The following is a 26,438-nucleotide window of genomic DNA, read 5'->3' as shown; positions in this document are numbered from 1 at the left end:
ACCAGAGAAATTTCAGTATTTCAGGTCCCTCCATTAACAGAATTGCATTATTTTAATGTTATTTCTATTTTTTCTGTGGATATGAATATTTTTTTCAGTGTCTGGCTACTACTTACCAGAAATTCTCAGAGCAGTTTTAGTATGAGCTTTCTCTCCAACATGATTTATCTGAGCACACCTTCAACTTGCTCATAGTTGTGTAGAATTTGTCAGACCAAAACCTTAAAGCACTTTTACTTAGCTGCTGCTGGCACTGGAATTACTGTGTCTCAGTGGAATGCAGATCCCAGAATCCCAGATCCCAGAATCCCAGATCCCAAGCACCCAGATCCCAATTTTCTGCCTTAAGACAATGAACTGCTGCTGTCAGCGGAAGAACCCAAAGCAAGTTCAGTTGAAGTATTGACTCATTTTACTTTCATCCTGCCTTCATCCTTATAAACAGCAGGGGTAGGGGTTTTTATGGGGCAGAGTTTTAAACTGAAGAAGGGTAGGTTTGGTGGGATAGTGGGAAGAAATTCTTCCCTGTGAGTGTGCTGAGATCCTGGCACAGATTGGAGAAGCTGTGGCTGCCCCTGGATCTCTGGAAGCATCCAAGGCCAGGCTGGACAGGGCTTGGATAGTGGAAGATGTCTCTGTCCATGGCAGGGAATGGAATTTCGTGATGTTTGATTAAAAATCTTTCCCAGAGATAGAATGGGATCAGCTTTAAGGTCTCTTCACACCAAACCATTCCATGATTCTGTGATTCCAGGGCTTGCCTCAACCCCAGCCCTGCAAAGTTTAAAATTCCTCTGACTGTGGCACTTCTACAGCCTGTGGGAGGAAGAGCCTATTCTTGCATACAAAAGGAAACTCTATATTGTTTAATAGTTTGATTTGCTATTATGTGCTACTGCATAAGTTTTATTTTAATATCATGTAACTGCTGTGATTGCATTTTTATAATTGGTGCTCTGCCCCAGAGGAGAACTTTTTGAAGAGTAAAAAATGCTACCTAGGTGCTGACTCAGAGAATTCACAGAGTGCTTTGGGTAGCAGTACTTAAGCAAGAAGATTTCCAGCAAAGGTGCTGCAGGTGCTGAAGAATTCAAACTGCCATATCAGTGACGCTAATTAATGGTTCATGCAACAAAATAGAAAAGAAAATTAAGGTAGTGAATTAAATCCTGAAAGCAAAGTCCCATACAGAGTCAAGCTGAGATGCTGACAACCTTCTTAAATTTTGTATATTCTAAGAAATCCAGGCCTACATTATGGCCACATTCTGAACCAAAGAGCTGGTGATGTAGCAGGGATGCTTTTTGCTGTCCTAAATAGGCACGGTTGCCAATTCCATCTCCAAAGACTCAGATTTGTAGTACATGAGCTTTTAGCAATAGTGAGCCTGTATGAATTTCACTGACATTCCTACTGATTTCACAAAATGCCAATCCCAGCTGACACGAGGAATTGTCATTTACGAGAGAAGTTTCACAGACTCTCCCTTTAACTTCAGTGTTTCAGATGCCTTCCAAACTTCTCAGATACACCACAGGGTTGATGGCAAGAAATGACAGATAAAAAACTTCCAAATAACACCTCTTGAAAAATTTAAAGCTCCTTTAAAGAAAGATACTGTATTTATAACTGCTAATGGTAAAAGAGAATGACTGCTCAAGAGATTCCTTTTTAATCAAACATCATGAAATTCAGATTGTAAAAACATACTGAGACTGGCAATATTTTCAAAGCCCAAAGGTTGTCACTATAGATGAGAGACTTCTGCTTGGAGCAACAAATAACACATCTTCATCTGAGAGACGTGAAAAGGGTTTGATGAAATGAATGTGCAGAGTTGGGGGGTTTTGGTTGCTATTTTGGTTTTTTTTTTTACTTTGGTTTTGGGTGTTTTTGCCCCCACTCAACTAGGGAAATTAATCTTTCCTACCTCTCTCTGTGAGATCAGCTAAACTCTGCCCTTTTAGAGCCTAAAGCAGCAAGGCCAAGAAATACAATTTCCATGTGTGCTTTATAAAATTACACCCTCGAGTAGACTGGAAGAAAATTCATAATATATTAATTGAGTGAGTAATCATATGACCCCCATGGACAAGACCTGCAGTGTACTGCTAATTATTTCATTAATTAAAGTACCTTTGTCTTGAGGTGTGTCTCTCAATTTCAAAACCATGTTAAAAATAAATTTCCCTGCCAAGTTTTCTGACAATGCTTTTGATGATTAAAAGGAAATTATATTAAAAATAGACTGTGCTCTTTACCTTTATAATGGAAATCATATTTTGTTTTTCTCTCAGAGATTCCACAGAGGAAATGGAAACATTTTCATCCAGCAATGAAGATCTTTTTTGTAGGTGTTATATGTACTGCCATAAGTTTTGCATGGCAAATATTGCTATTTTATACAAAATCAAATTTTTTATAATATTCCTGTCTCTTAAAACATTTATTAAACAGTTCTAGTACTCTTAAAATCATGTTTTACCCACACTAATTTTAGAATAGAACATTCTGTATAAACACACTGTTAGAACACAGATTTGATGCTGGGACAGAGCTGTCCAAGAAAACATCCACTATTGTCACCAACATAATTCTTAGCACATAGTCATTTCCATTTTCAAACTACAAGTGGGTTTTAAGTATAATAAGTAAGGATTGAGGAAAAATCAGTTAAAATTCTTTATCCAAGTTAATTTTCCCTTTTACTTTGGAATAAAAATATTTTTTCCTTCATAACTTTGACTTGTACAATTGAAACATGGAACTGAAGTCATGTATTTTCCATCAAAAAATATTCAATGTATTTTACTGCTCTGTGCTTAAATCATAGCAATGATGAGCTATATTTGTGTTCCCAAAAATCACTGTCTTGAATACGTACCTGTTAATATTTTCTTCAACCACATTTAAAACACATTTCTGCTGGAGTTTCCAACGTGTGCCAGCAGAAGATGGATTGAAAGGAAGAACTGTGAGATCTCACCTTCAACCTGTCTATCACATTCCCCAGGTGTGAATCTAGCTCAGCATCAGCTGACAGCACCTTTCCCCCTTTCCCTCCACAAGAAAGCCAATAACAAACTTTTCAAGGTTTCCAGAAAGTTCTTCAGGTATAAATGTGTCATTTTATAAAAGCCTCTCCGGCTTACTTTCGAGCATGTTAGTAGTACTCTCCAGGAGAGCTTGACTTCTGAAAATAAATGTAATTTCCCACCTATTTTCTGTGGACAGCCATGGAAAAGTGTTATAGAGAAACAGTGCAACAGTGTGTGGAAATGAACAGTGGTGTGCAAAGGAGACATTTTCTGTATTTAACAGATGTGATCTGAATGAAGAAGTCAAAGAGTGCATTTTTCTAGAAGTTGTGCTCAGTATCTGAAAGCCAAGTGAGCTATTTTGAATATTTCTGCAAAATACTACCAACTTCTCATACTTCAAAAACAGATTACTGTGGGGTCATTCTCACTAAGGTTTCCTTTCCTACTGCAATTGCTTTCACTCTTCCAAGGGTAGTGTGCAACACTTTTCGACTTCATGGGATTACAGACTGCAATTTAAACCCCAGTATTAAATGGTGGGGAAAGAAGAAGAACTGTGAGGGCATGAGATAAAGGGAGAAATGAGGGGAAAAAAATAAAGAAAAATGTGAACCTACAGTTTAAAAATAATTTTTTCATTTTTTTTATTTTATTTTAGGGACTATCTATCTGATAATAGCTTTCAATTAAAATTGTAATTAATCAGGTTAACCTGCAAGGGAGTAAATAATTCTGCCATTGTGCAGTGCTGAGTTTTCCATTCATCTCTTCCACAATAAAAGCAGGATGGATCTGTCTATTGGCAATGCACACTGAGGCAGAGCCTGCCTGCACTGACAATTTATTGGCTTTTTTCTGCTTTGGCCCTGGGAGCAGTGGCCAGAGCACAGCCCTGCAGTCAGAGGGGACACTGCCCCTGCCACCACCCCTGGTGACACCAGCCTGGGATTTACACCCAGCTCGGTGTGAGGACAGGGTGGGTGGGATGGGGCTTCAACTGCAGCGTCCCTGCCACCAGCCTGGAACCATATCATCAATTTATGGCACACGATTGCAGGTTCTGGGGATTTATCACCCTTTTCACACACTTTAAAAGGATCTGGATGAAATATGGTGGAGCGGATGCTGCCAGGCCCCTGACTCCTGCAGGGCTGCTGGCCTGCAGAGGGAGTGGCAAGGCAATATCCACAAAGGGTGATTTAGAAGTGTATAAACACAAACTGAGGGTTTATACCACTAATAAAGCCTGCCCAGAGGGCTGCAGCACGCTCCCTCCCTGCAGGCTGCCACACAGCCGTGAGTTTTTCCAGATAATTCTTTCCTGGGACTGCGGGATCTTTCAATTTATTGATTACATGGACGAGTTTATCTCATGTGTCCAAAGTGCTTGGAGCTTTCAAGCTCATCCCTGTCTCTTCTGAGAGAACAGAAGGAGATGCACAAAACAGGTGCAAAAGCCCAGGTGCAAAAGCCACTGTTAAGTAAATTAGTGCATAAATTTCCTTTTGCAAACAATTACATCCCAAATTGCACAAATTCATTTGAGCCCTTGTGTTCCAGTACCCAGCAAGAACTTCAGCATTTTTTTAAAATTATTTTGTTCTTTGATTAAGAAACATACTCATTTTTTATTTCATGAGCCTGGGCTATAATGCAAAAGGAACCAAAACTCCAACAACCACTGCTCTGTGCAGGGAGCTGTGATCACTCCACTCCATGAAAGATCCAAGGCACAGAGACCATGAAGCTTTTACAGCCTTTAACATCAGGCATTAATGCTGATCTGGCCATAAGGCTGAATTTTGGTATAACTTGTGTGCAACTATGAAAAAAAAAAAACTAATTTTAGCGGAAGGGGCAGTGAGAACACAAACAAGTTGTGCAGAAAGGCAAAGGGGATTTTCTGCCTGGCACTGAAGAAGGTGACTCACTTCCAGTCCTCCCAAGCAGGCCAGTAATTCTACCTGTGCACCTGAGCTGGGTTTAACCTCTTTCTGCTGAAATCAGGACTAATTGAACCCTGGAGCCTCCTGCTCCCAGACATTCCCATCCCAGACCCAGGCTGAGGGAACTGCTAATTGCTACACATGAGATTATTTTCATTTCCTCCAAATGCACTGGTTTAACCACACTTGCATACCTGGGAACCTGTTAATTACTTGGTAGTGCGTTAATGGGTCATTCCTTTCAATTTCTTTCTATCAGGCAGATTACAGTGGATGCACGGCTTTGTCTGCCACAATGCAACAAATTATTAGTAAATATCTTTTCTTTCTATGGTGTACATACACAGTAACTAAAATATACCAGAATCCCTCATAAAAGATCAGATATTTGTGTCTAGATAAGCTCATCTCTCTGCAATATATTCACATCATACATATTAAAAAAAATAGATATATCTATACATACACACAATAACCATATTCATATACAGCTGTATTTTATTCCACACAGATCTGTGAAAAATTTCCTACTGGGATATACAAAGCAGCTGTGCATAATTAGCCTGGCTGCTGCTTGGCTTCTGCTTGGAAATTTAAATATTGACATTACAGATGTTTCTACCTAGTTCATATCCATTGCATTTACAGGCCAGATTACAAAGGGTTTTGAGGCAGCGAGTGGAGTTTTGCTGAAATGCAGATGATTAATCCCAAGAAAGGATGGCTGAAAGTTTGCCATCAGCAAGTTTTCAAGTTTGCCCAGAACTGAACATATCTGGAAGGAAAGGAACTTAGAAACTGTTCTGCTGAGTTATACCCAAAGCTGAGAATTCCATCTCCAGTAGAAACGACTGGGGAAGAGCTGTGAAACAGGCTGGTTTATCAAATAAAGGAGTTTTTTGTATTCTTTAGCTTCTTTTGAGTCAGAGGCTTCCTCATCCACAGTTTCATTCCAATTATTTTGTTTCCCACAAAAGCTCATAGCAGTAAGTCTCATAATTAAATATGTAATATTTGACATTTCAAATCTCCTCTAAATCCGAGTATTGCTGAGAGTGGCAGTGCCCTGAATCAAAAAAGTTCAGGTTCAAAAATTCAATTTTGAGATAGTTTTTAGGTGAATTTTATGATATACTTCTGCTTTGCAGGTCATATCTGGAGATACTTCTAAGCTTATACTGCAAAAATCCAACTCAATAAAATATCAACCAACAAACATTTATGCACAACACTGTAACTTCTGTGACAGAAAGACTCAAGCATCACCCTAGCCCTGATGCAGGCAGAACCAGAAGACTGAAAAACTCCAGATTCTACTCTTACCTTAATTAAAAGGTACTATTTCCTTTACTATCCTTTTCTAATGGCTCTTTGTGACTTTAGAAAAAAATTTAATCTTTCAGCAAAAAGAAAACTTGTAAAAACACCCTTTGGCTTCCCTCTGTCCCTTGGGATTTATAGGTCAAAAGAAAGAAGACTTTGAGACTTCACCCAATTCAATGCAATTTGATTCATTTTACAGCTTTGGCAACCTTCTTCTGCCAGCAAGGATTGCAGGGCACAAATAAAGAGAGTCTGGAAAACAGTACCAGAATATTTGAAATGTATCAGAGCTGGCAACAGGTGTGTAAAAGTCAATGATGCCAAATTTATTTTTGCCACTTTGCTAGGCCAGCTGGCCTTTTGTTTCCCTTTCATGGACTCTTTTGACTCCATCTATTATATACAATCCCATTTCTATTAATCTGGGTATTGAACTTACTGTTAGGTTAAGTATAAAAAAAGAACCCAACAAACCAACCAAGCTGTCAGGTTGTTCTAAATAAAAAGGCACAATTTCAGCACCAGTTTTCATTTACCTGAACCACTGCACTATTTTCTAGTGCAGAGCTGCCAATGATACTCAGCCCCTTCCTCATGCTTTATCCAGCTCTACAAATTACTATTTTATGATACTGCAGAACCCTCTAGGCTATTCTTCTTAATTCCTTCTGTTTCCTCTCTAAATGTCTCCAAGTGTCCCTTTATTTCCAGCAATTATTTATAGACATCTGTCAGTCCAGGCTCCTTGGCTGGAATGCAATGGATCCAGGCTATTGTGCAGCACAGAAAACAAGTTACTTTCTTTAAATGCAATTCTCAAGCAATTTTGCTAAACCACTGCAGTTAAGATTTTACCCCACTGGGTTTGCAGCATATTGTTGTAAGTCACATAATGTCAGATGCGTTTAAAATAATTTCTGTCAAGCGCCTCCAGCAAGAGAAATGAGGTGGCTGCCAAGTTCATTTAACCCTCCTCCGTTTTGCAACCTCTAAAAGTGAGATATCCAAACGTTTCTGCCTGCCTATGGAATCCATAGGCAGAATCCATAGGATTCCATAGGGAGCCACCCTCACTAAAGTTCTCAGGTGAGGCTGCTGCAAGACACAGCTCCTCAACCCTTGAGCTGGCAGCTGGAAAAATCAGAGATCTACAGGAAATAAACTGGGTCATAACTCAGAAAACAAAAACATGAGAAATCAGCAGTGCAGCGAACACAAAACCCATTACAGCCAATCCAAAAATTGCCATCAGTGTCACTGAGTCAGGCTCAGCCATTATTTTCCTGGTACATATATGCTGACTGCAACCCCATCCAGAAATGGGAGCTGGTATAAATAAAAAACAACAGATCAAGCTGGTTCTCCTGTCTTCAAACAGTTTCGACTGGTCTTTCAATTTATTTATTTATTATAAATAGCCTCCAAGTCTGCAGTCCCCCCAGGAAAAGACCTAATAGAAATCTCAGCACCTCTGTGGTCACTTCAAGCACACATCGAAGTGTACTTTGTTAGGATTTGACTCTGGGCTATTTTCAGAACTATGACAATTTTCCCTGAAAAGAGCTAATTTACTGTAACTAACTATATTATTAAATTTCCTCAGGAATGATATATCAAGAAATAAATCTGTAGCAATATCACCTAGCAGTCACATATTTTTATCATTAATTATAAGGTCTGGCAAGCCCTAGCTTGAAATTCAGATGAATACTCATTGTAATGAAGTTTATATTCTCACTAATTATAGGCAGGTACTTGCCTCTCCAGAAATGTGATGGCACATAAATTGTAGGTGTCCAAATAACCAGTGGTGTTTACTGTGAGTTTAAAAATCACACACACAAAAATGTGAATGGCCTTAGTGACATAAAAAAATCTATTTAAACACCATCCAAACCATCCTCACTGGGACTGTGCTCAAAAGGCTTTTTAATTATTCATAGACAGATTAAATAAATAAAAAAATCACATGCTGTTTCCAGGTTTTCTTCAATTTTGTTGGATTTATATCTCAGATAGAAGAGAATAAAGCAAAAAGGGGCTTGGCACAACTTTTCAATGTAATTTCTGTGTTGTTCCCTTTTTAAGGAAATAGCTTTCAAATCATTAAGGAAAAAAGTCACTTTGTAAAACAATAAAAAACTGGAAAATATGTCCTACAGCAACACCAGGGAAGTCCAATATGAATATTCACTTGATTTTTTAAATTTTTAAGGTTTTAAGGTTTACATATTTAAGGTTTTGACACTAACTCTCTCCAAGATTTATTTATCAATAATTCTCTGATATTCCTGATGAGGAGACAACACCTAAGTTCAATTGTGCAGTCAATAAATGAGTGGAAAATCTCTAGAGAATTCCATTGGCTTTGTGACTGATAAAATTGTGGCCTAACAGGAAAACACACAGGAATCCTGTAATAATATTTTAAGGTAATAATATCATCTGAATGCTTTAAAAAGGCCCAAATACTGCAGATAAGTTTCACACTATATTTGCATCTTTCTCCACATAATTGTGCATCTCTCACAGAGTTATTGGTATCCATGGACATTTACACCTTGGTCCAGGGAGCATCAAGGCAAATCCAAGATACCTACTTGAGCACTTTTCATTTTTAGCAGAATTTCAGTGTGTGGGTTTGATTCAGAGCTTGAATGAAGCTGAAGGTGGTTTGATAAGGCATAAGGTTATGCATCCAATGCAAAGCTGGAATATGAAATGCAGGGAATTCTCAGAACTTTGGGTCTGTAAGCCAAAGCTGAGGATTAAACACAAGATTTGATGTGAGAACTTGGAAGAGGCTTCCAAACTTGGTAATAGAAGTGAGAATATAGCTTTAAAGTAGAAACACATTAAGCTAAAAAAAAGGAAAATTTAGAGTTTTAGAGTTTAAAATATAGAAAAAAAATAAAGTAGTTACTAAGGTAAACAAGAAGTTTAAAATGCAGTACTGTAAGTTTGTGTGTCATAACATATTTAACTAAGAAAGCTGACACTATGACGTGAGTCCATAAAATGAAATATTTAAGGATTTGATCAAAAACAAATATCCATACTAACAGTATTTTATTAGTCAATAAATCCTTAAAAGGCCTTATAACTAAGGGTCTTTTGACCTTCTGAACTATGCTGTGAAGATGTGAGCTGAACTCACCCTTCCTACCTATACAGAAGACAAGAAAAATAAACTGCATCATCTAAAAACTCAGAGATCCCATCTCTAATTCGTTCAAAATTCCTTCAAAAATCCCCACACAAAGCCTTCCTTTTGCAACTTCAGAAATGAAATACAGCACAATTGCAATCCAAAGGGAAGAACTCAGGAATGCCACTTGCCAGCACATCAGGATTCCTACCAAGCTGTGCAGTGTAACCTTTGATTTGGAACAGCACGGCAGCTGGTGGGGCCCTTCCAGCTCGGAACATTCTCTGATAACCTCTGTGATAAAATAGCAGAGCCTGATGAATAATTTGAAGATATGTGCCATAAGTTGGGAAGAACTATGGAAAAGAAGACCAGGAAATCTTGGCTGAGTGGGTGCCATCTGCATAGAGAGCTGTGACTGATTCCAGCCAACCCTGATTCCGCAGGTTCCTTTGTGCACAAAATAATTTTGCAAGCGCTGGTGCTCTTGACACCAGGCAAATGAGGTTATGAAGTTTAATGTGATGAATACCAGGAGGGAAGGGAGGGAGTGTAAGGGAAGGAAAGTTGAGAAAAATTATTCAAACTTTGGCCAACAGGAAAGACAATCAAAATGCTAAATGATACCTGAGTCAATACAGAGCAGCAATAGGAGAAAATGGATGAAACTATTACAGAAGAATTCACCGGAAGGTGGGCTGAGAAACTTCTCCACTGAATCAGAAGTGTAAACTTCAATATAAGGAGTGGGAAAAAAGGAAAGCAAGGAGAGTTTATGGATAATAAAAATAGAGAATTGCCAGTTGAAAAACATACTAGAGACCTACAAAAGAAAAGAGTGTTCCGCTGGCAGCCATATTCTCAAATATGAAACATTTCTTGTTTGGCTGAAAAGATCATCAATATCTTCATTACATGCTTGTCACAAGTGAGGTAAATAAACATTTACCTCAAAAATTTAATCTGTTGAAAGAGCAGCTTGTAATGCCTTTCATACCCACAGGTTTTCAGATAGGAAGGACTCTATGTGAAAGTGCAAAATTCACCAGAAAGCTCACATAATACAATGGAAGAGTTTAACTTGGATGGTTATACCCACATTAAAACTTGGAACAAGATCTTACTCTTGTAGAATTTCCTCATCAGACAAAATCAACAGGAAATTTAATCAGAACATTTTCCTTACTAACTTTAATTATCAGTGTGTTTTTGTTTTGTTACAATGGTTGTATCTGCATTTACAACATCTGTTTACCAGCATTGTTCAGTATTTCAATCTCCCCAACAACGTTAGTTTATTCATAATGTGCTTTCCATTTATTTGTGTTATTTACCAGACTCATACTACATAAACAAATAAAAATAACCCTTCCAGTAACTAAACTTACAGGGAAAAAATGTGAAATTCCCACTCTGCACAGAAATTTCTTGTGGTATTTGGTTTGAATCTTAATCGTATCCTAGGGGTTGTCTTCATTGATTCCAGAGATGAATAAAAAACATGAGCCTAAATCAAAGCTCCTATTTCCAACTAATTTCTGGGTATTTTCCTTTTACTTCTTTTTTCTTTTTTTTACTGCAGAGACTTGTTTTCCAGAAATCATTACCCATTGTCCTAAAGTTGTGCTTCTCCTGCTTCTTTTGTGAAGGGAGAATTCAGTGAGGCACAAAATCAACAAGAAAGCTTGTACAATATGATAATAATGCATTTATCAACAGAGGATTTGCTCAGGCTCTATTTACTGAGCTGGGACTGGCTTGGACATGTCGCAATAGGACAAAAAAGAAATGACACGGACATGGAAACTCTAAGGTGTGTCGCAATAGGACAAAAAAAAAAGACACAGACATGGGAACTCTAAGGTGAGAAGAAGAAGAAGGGAAGTTTATTCTCTGACTCTAATATTTATAGACTTTCAAAAGTGACAGTGGGGATGAAAGTGTCACCTCTCCAACGACACTGGACAAACTAACAGCCCATGAAATTTCTCCTCCTCCAGAAAAGAACGCAAAACAATAATTATTTACATAAAAGTGCGTGAGAAACTTCATTACAAGAATGTAAACATCAGAAAGCTTAGAAGAACTGGGGAAAACAAAGCAGCACGGACTCACCAGTGGCAGATCCCTCCATGACGTGCCCAACGTAGGGGCCCTCTTTGAACATGGGCCTGTTGTCGTTCTGGTCGATGACCGAGATGTCCAGGCGCACCGGGCCATCCATGGTCTTCCCGTTCATATCCACCACCTCCACTTCCAGCTGTGGGAACAGGAAAAGGAAGGAAGTCATGAGTTCACTGTCACAGTGAGAAAAGAGTAAGACAAAAAGAGTTCTGATGAGCATTGGTGTGGCCAGACCCTACCAAAGACAGCACTTGCAGCCCTTTCTTTTGGACCAGGCTCAGAGCAGATTTCTCCTCGAAGCAAAAGAGACAGATGTACATTCAAACTCAGATATCCCCTGGCAGCTTGAAGATGCCATGTTGCCTAAAGAATTAATAGACCAGAGCTTAAAAAACCAAAAAACCTGACCCCTTGTAAATTTGTCCCTACTCATGTGAAGATTTGGTTAGAATTTGTTTCTTTGCTTTTATCAAGCACATCTCCAGTGGACACATATAGAATTATCATGGTAGAATTGATATTAATGCTCACCCAAAAACCTTTTTGAAAACAAACAGAAAACAAAACCATGAAAACGGAAAAAAACCAAAAAAAGCAGGAATGCATGTACAGCTTTAGATATTTTTTTCAATGGTGATGGCATGAAGTGTTTCTTAGGCCATTTTCAGATTCCTCTGGGTCTTCTAATGAGGTGTGGAAGAATGATAGAACATCTTCAGTCTCAAGCAAGTGGATATTCACTTGATTCACAAGCTGAAGATTTGTCTTTCTTTACTTCCAAAAACTGGAAAGAAAGATCCTATTGCACATCAACCCTCCATACCACATGCAGTGCAAGGTTCCAATGAGTCACCAGGGCAAACCACACCAAAACTTCTTAAACAGAGAAATCAATTTAGATTGCAACTGTGTGCTATACCTGCAGTTCTGTCCCCTCAAAAGAAATCAATAAAATATAGCAATAAACATGTCTGAGACATCACTATCATTCTCACCTGCCCTTCCCATCCCCAGACTCTAATGGAGTTAAGCCAGCCAGAAAATGAACCTGGGCTCAGATGTTAATATCACTCTCTCCCAGTCTTTCCCTGAGAAAATGGTGCCAACAGGGGCTGGAAGTCTCTGAGCATTTTGTTTGTACTGTTAATTTATTCTTCATTGCCCTGTCTTATACCTGTGAGTTATTTATAACTTAGTGATAAATCCTACTGGGAAAGAAATAGGTCAGAATCCTAATTCCTTATTAAAATGGATGGCTTATCATCACCTTTCTCTGTTTTTTGTTATGCTCATAAATACCTTCCACTTTTTAAATTCAATGTGTTGGGTGTGAGTAGGAGTATTTGTTATGAGTGAGACACCTACTTAGAGGCACTGTTTGTAAATAGTGTCACAGTCCATTTTAACATCTACTCACTGCTTAGCCTCACTTGTCTAGGAAATGTTCTTGCAAGCCTTTCCCAAGCCTTATTTTTTATTATATGGCTTAACAGCTTAAAGGCAGACAAATATTCTGGTTGGAATGATTCCAGTAGCTTTGGCACAGCTGAAGATTGCTGGGAGCACCTCCCCTTCAACTTCTGGGTTTGTTCAACTCTGAGCTCCACACTCAATGCAGGAATCTTTGCCATAGGATGTGATGTGGACGGGAAAAGGAAAAATGATTCCATTCCTGAGCTACATTAAAGTCAGATACAGTTTTAGCTACAGCTGGAAACTGCTGACAAAATGAATCAGAAAAACAATTTGGCTTGGAAGGGACCTTTAAAGTTCATCTATTTCCACCCCCTGCCATGTGCAGGGAAACTTTTCACTGGAGCAGGTTGCTCCAAGTCCCATCCAACCTGGTCTTGAAGGTTTTCCAGGGATGGAACATCCACCACATCTCTGGGCAACCCATGACAGTGTTTTACCACCCTTACTGTAATTTCCCTCTCTTTGTATCTAGTTCAAATCTCTTCTCTTTTTGCTCAAAACCACTTCTCTTTATCCTATCAAACAGGCCCCACTAAATGTTTATCCCCAACCTTCCTGTAATCCCCTGAAAGGGGCTCTAAGGTCATCCTGGGGCCTTTTCTTCTCTTTACATGCAAACCACAAAGGATAATCAAGACTTAAAGAGAAATTTTACACCTCACAGCACAAAACTCCATGATCAGATTTGGGGCTGAGCACCCTAACTCTCTGAGCTTGTCCTTACAGGAGAAATGTTCCAGCCCTCTGCTCTTTTTTGTGGTCTCCTCTGGACTCACATATCCACATCATCCCTGTGCTGAAGACTCCAGAGCTGGACACTTTATCAAAGTAAGACTGACTCATCAAAACCATGTTAATTGCTTTGGGAAGTGAAAGAATAGCAATATTTCCCTGTGAAATTCCAGGAAATTAATTTTCAAATTCAAGATAATTTGCTCCTAATCTATCTCTCAGTATCAAGTGACTGTGCTCTTCATTGGAAAGAACAAAGAATTTGCTAAATTTAAAAAACTGCTTCAGCTGCTTTATCAGAATTGTAAGTCATTTAAAACAAAGGCTGATCTAACAGTAATTTTTTGGGGTTTTTTTCTCAGACTTGCACAGATTAAGGAAAAGAATAGGAGATTCTTATTAATGACTGAAATAGATTTACTTTATCTTTGCCAAGTCAACTGCATCTGAGAGCAACTGTCCAAAAAATTTGGCATGACAGGTCTGTAGGAACAGCTACATGATATCTTCTTCATTTTATTAAGATTGTCAAGGACTTTATTTTATTAATCTTTGTACAATAATTTTCAAGTCTGTCCTAAGCATTGAGTGAACTCACCAGCAGCACTGAAGTTATGGTCATCATTCTTCATATGACCAGTTTGTGAAAGAAGCTGTCTGATATTTTATGTAGTTTCTCCATGAAAAAAAAAAAAATAACAAAACCCCCCCAAATTAAAACAAAAACAAACAAAAAAAAATTCATAAAATCTGTTCATGAAATAACAGCAGAAGTGTATTGTTATTTCCAAAAATCCAACACATGCAAGTGAGAAAAACATTGAAGTAAAAGACAATATTAGCACTTTGAACAGGTTGTAAATAAAACTAGGTGGAAAATGAGATTGTCCCAAATAACAGAACTGTGAGATTTCAGTCTTTCAATGCAGAAGGCAAGAAAGCCATATCTGGATTTAGTGTAAACTTGACTGATGTAGGAAAGATACTGAATTAATTATTTTGATAACAATAAACTGTAATGGCACATTCAGAAAAGGTTTAAGTTCCTACCTGACTATAACAATGCAGCTCCAAGGACAAACTCTAAGCATAAAAACAAATTTGAACAAATTGAAAAAAACCACCAATCTGCAGAGTCCTGCAGCTGCTTATTTTGTGAGAAACTGATGCTTTCCCACTTAAAAGTTATGGAATTATATTCATGGGGGTGTAAACTAGACGGTCCTTTCCAACCCAAACCATGACTCGATGATAGTGATGAAGTCATGCTCATCATAACCTAACCTGTGATTTTCAGGAACTCTTCCAAATCCCAGTTTCATTTTTGACACAAATACACATGCAAACCACAAAGGATAATCAAGGCTTTAGAATACATTTTACACCTCACAGCACAAAACTCCATGGTCAGAAGCAGACTTTGGCTGGTGCCCCAGCATAGCTCAGGAACACTGATCAAATTAGGCACAGCAATGGAACAGGGAAAAGCAATACAAACCCCCAAACTGCAGGCAGGAATAGATTTTATCCTATCTGGCAAACTCCTACTGAACCCTCTGCCTTCTGAAAATGGATTATTTCTAGGCTTCCCATCCAATTTCCCTCAGCATATGCAAAGCAAGGATCTTTCATCACCCCAAATATAATGATCTCATCAGAAGTTAAGCTTATTCAAAGTTGCTCATTTTAGGCTTTCTGCTTTATTTTCAACAGTCTTGAATCCTTTCTACTCTGCAGTCAGCAATAACATTTACATGAAAAGATAACCAGTCTCGTTCTTACCATTACTTCAAGTAATTTCAAAGGTTTCTCTTCACAGAAGGGTTGTTTTCATTCATTTATTGCTTTTTGGTGAAACGATTCTGGAGAGCCACATTCCTTCTCTGCATATAAATGTCTATTTTCACTTTGCAGGCAGCCAGCCAATGGCCCACATAAAATTACATCATAAATTTGGAGATTTTCATAAGTAAATCTGGAATATCTTTTAGTGCTTAATTATCTTCAAAGCCTAAGACAGGTTATTTAGTCATTACCTGCCATCTAATTTTAATTTCCGATTTGTTGCCCACAGGAATGTTTCTCATGTAAGTTTTCCATTTGTTTCAACAGATGGTTTTTCTACTTGTTCCTCATCCCCAGTTTCACAAGAGCACTGCACCATCCAAAATACTGAGACACCACCACCTGCCCCTCCTCAGCTGGATTTATTTATTGATCCTATTAATTATTGACAATACTTGTTAGGTTCATTTATCATCAGTTTTTAAGTGTGGATTGACAGTAAGGAAAGGCAATGGACTTATGGATCTTTCATTCAGGCAATTTCCTGGTAAGAAAAGAAAATTTGGCCACAGCTAGGTCATAGAATGTAGTATAGAAATTCTCTTTATAGTGCAAGGTTGTAGTAAAAATTTTATACAATTACCTAACATAACCCAGACAAGATAATTCAGACAAAGAGAAACTAATTACAAGTAAATTTTCCTGATTTAAGAGTATGAATAAAACATTAGCTAATAGTTATATTGCTCCGTAAGAGATGGAGGAAGAGGATGCAAACCAAAAATAATCAGTTTTTCAGAGGAAAATATAATTCTTTCAACCACCATGGCACAACTGTACAGATGATGGCAGAAATCAGCATCATTACCTGCAATTAGAGAATTTCACCTGGCACTCAGAGCCAAGGTGGAAGGGGATTAATTAGCCATGTAAGTACTCCAGGAGTATCTTCCACAGGCTTTACCTTGCTACTGCATCCATCTCAAAAATTAATTATTACACAGTTCCTGCAGTTCTTAGCACAACTATCTCTCAACTGTGTGCATTAATTAAACAAAATTTTTAAAAAGCCCAAGACTGCTATCACTCCAAAGTAACAAAGAATGAATTCTTCAGTGGGAGTCAATTCATTTTCTTTGATCACTTCAGATGCAAAGGTTTGTAGATGCATTAATAGAAATTTTAAAGAAAGAAAGAGGAATTTAATATTATAAACAGTCAAATATGTGCTTTTGTCTCTTGCTTTTAAGGCAGTGGGCTTAATACTTTAATAATTATTCACATCAGTGGACTGAAAGGTCAGGGTCTGCACCATATTTTAATTTGTGAAGCATAACATAGCAAGTTCTGCCAAGTTTATGCACTTTTGACTAAAAAGAGCCTTTTGCCTATCCAAAGCTCAAGTTGCATCTGAACCTGTCACCAGGGGGGTTCATCTGTATGTGACAGTCAAATCAACATTCCCAAGTTAATTCAACTGTTTTGTCTTTAAACAAAACCAGCCCAAGTCAAAAAACTCTTACAGTCTTAATTAAATTTAATTCAATAACAGCCTCCTGCACATTTTCCACATGATTTTTTGTGCAGTAAATCTCTCCATTGTTCACCCTTCCTTTGTAGGGCAAAGAACAATAACATTGTCTTGGCCATTTTTCAATCAGGACGGGCCAGTTCCAAAAGCCCCTTGTACCTGCAGCTCCTGCTGCCTTGAGATAAGATCAGAAACTCTTTTTCCACTGGAAAACCTGGCACTGGCAATCCAGGAAAGTCACAATATTCCTAGAAAATGCCATCACTGGAATGTGCTCCTTGCTGAAAAATGAAGCTACAATGCCATACATTTAATATTTTTTTTTTTTGTTTTAATGTATTAAATTGCTCCATAGCTGGAAACCAAGCAATTATGAATTCATTATCTAATTGAATGTATACACTGTGCCACCATTAGTGTCACAGGAAATGCATTTTCTTCCCCAGCTGTGTCTCTGAATCACAATATTGTTTAAAAAAGTGTTGTTTTCTGTACAGCTTAAAGCCTGGAAATTTTTCTCTGTTCTAAGTTTAAATGGCCCCTTTTCCATGATAAAAATCACAGAGGAGGAATATAAAAACCCCAAAATTGTAGAGAATGATGGCGTAAACTGCAGAAAAAATACATTAATTACATACTCATAAAAATCTTATACCAAAATTAACTCTGCCTTTTCTTCACACTAAACCCTATTGCAAAAATTATTTTGATAATACTTTACATTTTTTTCTCATTAAAATATAAAATAAACAGTTTGGGATTTTATAGCAGATTTTTGTATGTCAACTGAAAAAATAAATCCACAAAATGGATTTTAATCTCATAGTTTTTACCACCTATTGTTGAGGTTTATTTTAAGTTATAAGAACAAAGGGGTCAGCAAGCAGTAATTGGTATTTTCAGGGAGTTTTTAAGTCAGTTTGGAGCAGACAAGATTTACTTGTGAGTTCTTGTTACTATCAATTTAAGATTTCTTGTTTTAATGTTTAAATATTTGTAATAAACAATTCTTTGCAAAGATTCCTTTTGATATTCACAGAACATTTAAGGTTTATATAACATCAGGCACTAGTGAACAGCAGCTTTCCAAAGCTTCAGCCCATCTTTTGTCCCAGATGTATCCCTGTGAACTCCAGTCCCTCTGAGAAATGTCACTTTCTAGGACACAGCCAGGTTGCATGAGAGAAAACTGGGTTTAATGTCATGCAAAAAGTCACAGGGAACAAAGGAACTGGGAGCAGAGAAGGGAAGATTCTGACATTATCCCAAAATTCTCTCTTCTGTGGGCAGCAGATGGGCTGGCAGGAGCTGCTGCAGGGTCCCTCACAGAGAAAATGGGTGCATTTACAAACTTCCAAACCCCACAAAAAACCCATTTTAGGATGGGCATGAAGCAGGTGTGAGGTGCTCAAACTGAACCATTCTGATTAATTATCGTGGAACTGATGGGACCAACAGCCCCAGAGTGTTTCAAAAGAGAATCAGCCACATAAATAAGATAGGCAAAGGGTGGGAGACAGAGATGAAATGACTTCACCAAAGCCACAAACCAGACAAAATTTAAATCAAGCTTGAATCTGGGTTTTTGATCTCTGCACACAAGACTGATATAGATATTCCATCTCTTGCTGAGCAAGTAATGTAAAATTAGATTTACAAAGATTATTAAGCTACCAACATGTGCACAGTATGATTTTTCAAAGTGCCTTATGAGACTGGATATTATATCCTATTAAAATCAAAACACCTTTGAAAGATCTTTGAAAACCCAGTTGTCCTCTCAGTATATAATTCCCCCCCATCACACACTCTTCTACATCTGTAAAGGCACAAAAGCACGAGTGAAAATAATTTTATGCATCCTTACAACAGAAAACCTCAAAGAATCTCTCATATAGCTACAAAAATCAAATTAAAATAACTTCTGAAGCACCCATCCTGTTAAGTAGTATCTAGGAGTAGAAATGAGAATGCCCACTCCAAAAATAACCTCGGTGAACACACGAGAAGAAGATTCCCCAAATCTGTGGAGCAGCACAGCTCTTCAAGCAGCCACGTGTACTTCACACAGGCCAAAAGCATTAAGGATGATCATGTAAAATACTAATTAAAATCTTCCCATATCACAAGAGAGCACATGCTGATCCCCTCAAAAAGGGAGCGGGGGTGGGGGAGGCAGAGGAGGTATCAGGATTCACCAAAGTAATCAATTCTAATCACCACGAAAATATTAAAGAAATCAAAAAGAGACAAAGTAGGGCTGAAATAAAGGATTAAGACATAAGCTCAGCCATAATTTTTAGACTCTATGCTGCACCACAAAAGTAATAAAGACACTTACAAAAGAAAAACTGAAAAAAAATTGCTTTGCACTTTTAAATAGCTCCTGGCATTATTTGACACTGCTAACCATTCTGGCTGCTCAAAAATAACTCCAAAAGTGGAGGAAGTGGCAAGAGTTTAACAGATTGCAACTCGTGGAAGGATGCAAGAAGCAACAGGGTCAGAGAGACCCTGTAGTTAATCAGACCAAGAACTAAAATGCAAGATCTCAAATGCATCAGTGACAAGGAAATGACTTCTTTAGGCATAAGAAATAAAGGTCAGTGCAAATGCCAGGGATATATCACACATACATAGATTTGGCTTTGTTATTGTTGCTTAAAATATCTGCTCCTGCAAACGAGTAGGAAAAGGTCTTTGAAGTCAAGCATCACTCGGGCTGATCCCAGGCTAGAACAGAGGTAACAGGTCGGGTGTCCCTGTGTTCAAGTAACAAAACAAGCAGTTACAAAAGCACTTGTACAGAAGATTTTACAGGCTGCACTGGAGAACCTGCAGGTCACTGCTGCCTTGCAGCCTGTTTCCAGCCCTGTCAGCATTCCTGGGGTGACAGCTCCTCCTCTGCACCCTGTCAGTGCTCCAGGGGACAGCTGCAGCCAGGACTCCTTCAAAGCCCACCCAAGAGCAAGAGTGCTTGGGATCCAAGTGTCAGTGAAGAAAACACTTCAGAGACAAGTGTTTTCCTGGTGGACTTCCTGAAAATTTTGCTTTTCCTGTAAATAAAATTGCTCTGCTATTCAAAATTTGAAATTATTTCACCATATTTTATACAGTGCATTTGTCACAGCCTTGTAAGATGCAATTCCACAGCATTCCCAAACTTCACCTTTTGGAAGGCTGGTCTCCAGAAGGCAGGAAAAGAGAACAAGATGAGATTTATTTGTCTCTGCTCACAGGGTAGAGATGACCATGCTGCAAATCCTAAGGGCCATGTCTTACAAAACCCATTAAAATTTCAGAGCTGCAAAGCTCCCATCAGAGAAGGATGCTGTGCAGGACTGGATTGTGGCATAAGGCATCTGCCATGCCCCTTTTCCAGCACAGAGTGATAAACTGTTAAGATTTCTGTTTGTGTATCTACACAGTCCCTTTCTCAGTTATGTATTTAGTTTTATTTATTTATTATTTATTTTTATTCTCTGCTAAATCTACTTCTAAAACTCCTTTCCCAAGCCCTGGCAGCCTCTCCTTTACTCAGAGCACCCACTTTACCAGCTGGAATCTGCCTGTTTAACCACATTCCTGCCACGGACCAGCCCTCTCCTTCCTCCTCACATCCCTGTCTAGTAAATATTTGGCATTTTGCTGCCTGTTTGTGAGCCAAAGCTGACACATTTCAATGCTGATGATAAAAGGTGTGGGAAGCTTCATCACAACTCCCTCCCTGCTGTGTTTGGTTACACTCCTCAGTAAAAGTGAGTTTATCGATCTCCCTCAATAGCATCAGAGCTTGGAAGCTGTTTTATTAAGAATTCTGGCATTCTGGGGGTAAATATACCAAATATAGCCCAGAAGTATTCAAAGTTAGAGCCTGCCTTTCCCTGCCCTGCTGCACTCCAGGCCCTCGCAGCGCTGATGATGTGCAAGCACTGGAGGTAACAAAACTCTCTTTATCCTGCCCTGTCATCCCAAACTAAAGGAGATTTTGCTGATTTTGTCTACAGTCAGCTTTATTGAATTTCACATTATGCCCAGTAGTTTGGTTTTTTTTCCAAAAGGGTGTTTGTGGCCAATATTTTTACAATTGAGACAGCTGATCTTCCCGGTAAGAGCAGCTAGACAGATCAGCACACCCCAGATCACACAATGAGCAGTTTCTCTGTTTCAGTCCAGCAGTGTGGTGGTTTTTTTCCTATTAAATCTATATTTCATTCACAGAAAAGAAGAAATTATCTGAACAGTTTCCACATTATTATAGCAGAAAAGTAGTTTGCAGGCATGGATGTAGTGGAAAGATAGTCCCAGGGCAGCCTGATCCAAAATAAAATGTCATTTCAAATTAACTCTTCTCTCTCTCTTAACTGAATCCTTGTCACTGTTGACATGTTGGACCATCTCTCTACATTAATCATGAATAAAGGAAGATTTAGTCAATGAGTCTCAAATTAGGTGAATTAACACAGTAAAAGTCTTTTCTGAGAAGTTAATGTAATTCCTGAAGGATCAGCAAGCATCTGCTGTGTGGTGACACACTGGGAGACAGAATTTATTTCATGTTCTCTTATTTTCCTTGCTTACATTTCATCCAGGAACTTTCTGAAATGCTTCACTGGCCTTCAGCTCTCATGACAAAATTACTTGTTAAAACTATTAATCTTAAACTGTAATTTGCAGTTCTAGCATGCCTCACTGGATTTATTTATTTATTTTAAATATCTCTGTCAACCTAATTTATTTCATTTAACATGTTAAGAAGGCACTTCCTCAGTAAATTTTACGCTCCACCACCACTTCCCCTTAATTCTGAGATCTTACAACATGTTTTACAGCACACAACAACAATTCCTGTGCTGCACTTCCACCAAATCAGATCTCAAACTAAATCCACAGACTTGTGCCTTACTGATTTGTCACTAACTTTCAGGACTTTATTCGTGCCACATTTCCATACCCTTTTTGTTTCTGAGATAAAGATTTCTCTTTTTCTGTCCTTCATGCCTTTCCTAAACTCCAGATTATGACAATCTTATCTGACCAATTTTCAGAATTCCAAGACACACAATGTCATCTTTTGTCTTTTTTTACCCTTTTCAAGCCCTTTTTACTATCCACAAATACTAACAGACATGATTTTCAGTCCAAAAATGCAATCAAAGTTTTTTTGTTTTTTTTTACAATGATTACGTTGTAGATGTCTAATTTTTTCACTGATTGCATCAAGCTGCATCAGTTGTATCAATTGAAAAAAAAAATTCCTATGTGGAATATTGTATTTGGCAAAGAGAGAATTGGAAAGTCAGTTATTCCAGCAAAATGTAAAGCCTGGATATAGTCAGTCAAAAAATTAATTAAATGCTCTAAGCACCAAAAATTGGAAGCGAAGAAAGCCTTTTTGAATTACAGCAATCAGCAAGACCCTTTTTCATGCACCCACAAATCAAATGATGATAAAAGGAGTAAATTTTAAATTTCAGAACTCATCCCAGAGAGTGTTGCAGGAACATTTCCTTCTCCTATTGCAAAACTGTAACTCAAAAACCAAGAAAGGGATCTTTGGGACCCACACAGATAATCACCAACAGAGTACCGGGGGTCAATTAAAGGCAAAACAGAAATAAAATTATGTCCTAGTACAAAATAAAGGGAATTAATTAAAGGCAACTAATTTCAAACACAGAGGATTGCTGTGGTAAGACTGGAGAATTAAACAGACAGTAGGAACAATTATGCAAAGGAGGAGAAATCTTACAGTGTTTTGAGCTGTTAAATTCTACAGGGGTGCAGCAATTTTTAAAAATTTGAAATGTCCTAGAAGAGGAAGTCCTTGAAGAGACTTTTGAAGCTGATGCTCCAAAGCAACACAGGGACTTCCTGCACAGACCAGACTATTCAACTTTCATCTATTTATTCCCAAAGTGGCATTGAAGTCATCCTGTGGTATTTTACTCCATCACACTCCCCTTGAGCAGTGCACTCCCCTATGGCAACTAAGGGACTTTACATCCCAGCACAGATCTTTTCTACAAATAATAGGTGTGTGTGTTAAAACCTGTACTTTTTTATAGCCATAGGGAACTATTTTAGCAGTACAGCATGATTTGCTTGAAATTTATTTAATAATTAAGTTTGAAGTGTCATTCTTTCTGCCAGTGTAATTGCAACAGTCCCTTTGAGTACAGACAGTATCTTATTTAGACAATTTAGTGTCTAAAAGAAGGAAAACAAGATTTATTCACCAAATTCTGCTCTGTGACTAGATGTAGTCCTGTCTCTATTCCATTGTTCCTGTCACCTTCTTGTTTTTAATTTGACAGACACAGCAAACATTCAGATTAGATTTTACTATTCAATAAAACAACAATTAATGTCAAATTGCTCCTCACTCAGTTCTGCTACATCACCAAAACAGGTTCTCCTTTGGCCTGGCAAGGTGACTTCTCATCAATATATTGCTGGTTCAAACATAAAATAATTTCTTTGATTTGGAGTAACCTATTTATAAATGTGTCATTCTTAAGTAACTTGCTGGGTCAATGCAGAACACACAGAGAAACTCAGTCCAATCAATCCCAAGGGTTTGATTTTGGAGTTGAAATCAGCAGCAATCCATCAGCCCCATGGAGCCTATCAAAAAGAGCCTATTCCGGTTTTAATTGAGGTGTTTTGTAAAACTGAAGGTTTGCTATTATTGCACAAAGTAAATGTCCTGGCATGAAATCACAAAAGGCTCCCAAACCCATGTTTGGAAGGGATGTGGAAGATTCCATGATTTTTTAAGGAAAGCAAAACCAACTGCGAAAAGAAACCAACTTAAAATTATTAGGTCTGCTTAGGAAGACAAAAAAGATCTCAAAAGCTTTTCTCAAACCTAAAGAAGGCCAAGAAGAACTATTTTAGACCTTTGGTATTTGTTTCATTTTAGGCCAAAGAAGGAAAAGGGCACAAAAGGAAACACAGTAAAACCTCGAGTGGGCTGATGACTTTTCTGGAGGATAAATGCTTTATTTCTGGAGGATAAATGCTTTATTCACGTGGTTGTGTGTCCCCTCCTGGGCAAGCCAGGGCTGCAGGCTCGCAGGAGCGTTCAATAGATGGCACTCTGTGCTCTGCAAGCAGCTCTCATCATCCCATGGAGCAGCCCACAGACAGAGACTGCTCTGGGCTTACCCAGCTGCCCTGATTTTACTACAGGCACCACTTAGAAAGAATTGTTTTTTATCAGGAGATAAATGAGCTTCGTGCTGGACAGTTCAGAGAAATTGGAAGTTTTAACCGCAGAAAAATACGCTTGTAAGAAAAGTATTTGAAGTGATCAGACCTTCATCTCTCACTAAGAGGTCAAAAATAAGCATGAATATGGGTTGTCTCTTCAGCAAGCAACTAAAATTGTACAACAGGAACATTTTCCTGCAGAAAAAGAAAAGATATTCAGAGAAGGATTCAGTGAGTGTTCAGTTAAATGTTGGGAAAAAAACCTTTTAAAAATGCATGATACTAAAGATAACATTTGTAGCTCATCAAATCCTGACATGTTCTGGAATATGATAGCACCAAACTATACAGTTTATTGTCACTTAACTGGGTTTGACAGCAGGTAAATTATATCATGTAAGAGTTTAAATGGAGTTGTTCACTAAAAAAAATCTTGATCTATACAGGGTTTTCAATGTTATAAAAATGTTCTATCACTAATGAAACAACAGACAAGAGAAGTGACATTAAGTTTATTTTTCTGCTTCACGTTCTGCTTTACCCAGCAGAAGATCATAGAGAGCAGAACTGAATAAATATATGGAAACATTTTTTTTTTAAATCTTTTCCTCTGAACAGGTTCCTTTTCAGAACCACATTTATCTTTTAGAATTACCCATCAAAGGCTGCAATGGAGCACATTTCAGCCTTTAGCTTTTGAGCTCAGCGTTGAGTGGCTGTGCTGGCTGATCCCTTCCGTCACATGGCATTGCTGGCACTCTGACCTGCCTTATAAACATTTCCAGGGCTGGAATATGGAATTTCCAGCTCAAAGCTTCATGACAGCACATGCTGATGTGCTTCCCCTATGCAATAGCATGACTGCTATTTTAACTCCATAAATATCCAAATTTCTTAAATTCATACCTTTAGATGCACAAACAGCACTTCTGCCATCACAGCAAACCTGGGGTTTGCTGCACAAATAAATGTTTGACTTGATGCTTTTTCAAGGTTCATATCATACAGCCAATTTCTATCTTTTCATGGTATTTAATAATTGTATAAAATATTTATTCATTAATAGATGTAGGTGGATGATTTAACAGACAGAACCCAGTAACCTAGAGACAGGCTCACATTGAAACCTACAGTGCAAAATCATATTTGCAGTTGCCAATAGGTGTGAACACCCAAATTTTACCCAAAAGTCGTTGACTTTATTGATGGAACTGTCTTAAATCTTCAGGATTTCCTGGAAAAATGCAAACTGGTTCTCTGTGATCTTGTTTTTATACCTGTTGCAGTTTTATAACCTGATCACAGGAAACAAGATTAGGGACTAACATGAGGCTTGGTCAGCTGTAGATTTGGAGCTGGGTATTTTTTAGAGTCCTTCCCATAGAGAGAAACTTTGAATCAAATTTCTTTTCTTTTTTTTTTTTTTTTTTTTTTACCATCACACAACAAATATGGTTGGTTTAATTCTTGTCATAATGAAACCTTAATTTGTGTAAGTTAACCTCTACAGATCCAGAAAATTTCATCAAAAAATGAAAAAATACCAGGTAAATTCTGTAATTCCCAAGGTAATAAAATATATAATAGCCTAAGAAATATTCCTCTAATGATCATTCAGCCTTCATATCCCCTATTCTTTGCCTGCCAGGAAACTTCACTTTTCTGTTACCAAGGGAGGTTTCTGTGCATTCACGTTCCCTCAAGTAAATTTTACTTCAAATTTGTATATTATTAATGGCAACATTTCTCAGACTTATTTCTTGTTCTTTCCACCAACAACCACCAAAGCTCATTTACCTTATGCAGAATGCAATTAGTAGGTATCGTATTTATTTGTCACATTTCTCATTTTCTCAATTCTGTGTGATTTGACAGGGACTATTACAGATCTGTAACTAGTCTTTCAGAATGACTTTCACAAGGTTAGTTCAGTTATTAATTGACCCTTGGTAATGGTAATTTAAGAAGCATATTAATCTCATCTGTCAGTTCCAACACACACTAGATGTATAAAATAATTTGTCTTTTGCAAGGAGCCTTGCAACAGGAATGAAATGTCTAAATTTTTAATTAATATACATTTTCTTTCAACGAATGAGATTGGACTGGAAGGAGAC

General features: G+C 37.9%; 1 protein-coding gene across 2 annotated transcripts in view; it reads right to left on the bottom strand.

Moving 5' to 3' along the window:
* Nucleotides 1-26,438, bottom strand: part of CDH13 (cadherin 13) — a 433,407-nt gene that overhangs the window by 170,306 nt on the left and 236,663 nt on the right. For both annotated transcript variants that reach the window (XM_041400548.1, XM_041400547.1), the window contains exon 6: nucleotides 11,574-11,718. In XM_041400548.1, coding sequence (XP_041256482.1) covers nucleotides 11,574-11,718 — 145 coding nt within the window. The remainder of the gene's footprint in view (nucleotides 1-11,573; nucleotides 11,719-26,438) is intronic.

The sequence above is a fragment of the Onychostruthus taczanowskii genome, unplaced genomic scaffold, assembly GCF_017590055.1.
Source record: "Onychostruthus taczanowskii isolate IOZ18803 unplaced genomic scaffold, ASM1759005v1 scaffold18, whole genome shotgun sequence".
In the NCBI taxonomy this organism is placed as follows: Eukaryota; Metazoa; Chordata; class Aves; order Passeriformes; family Passeridae; genus Onychostruthus; species Onychostruthus taczanowskii.
This window is presented reverse-complemented; position numbering and strand designations above follow the sequence as displayed.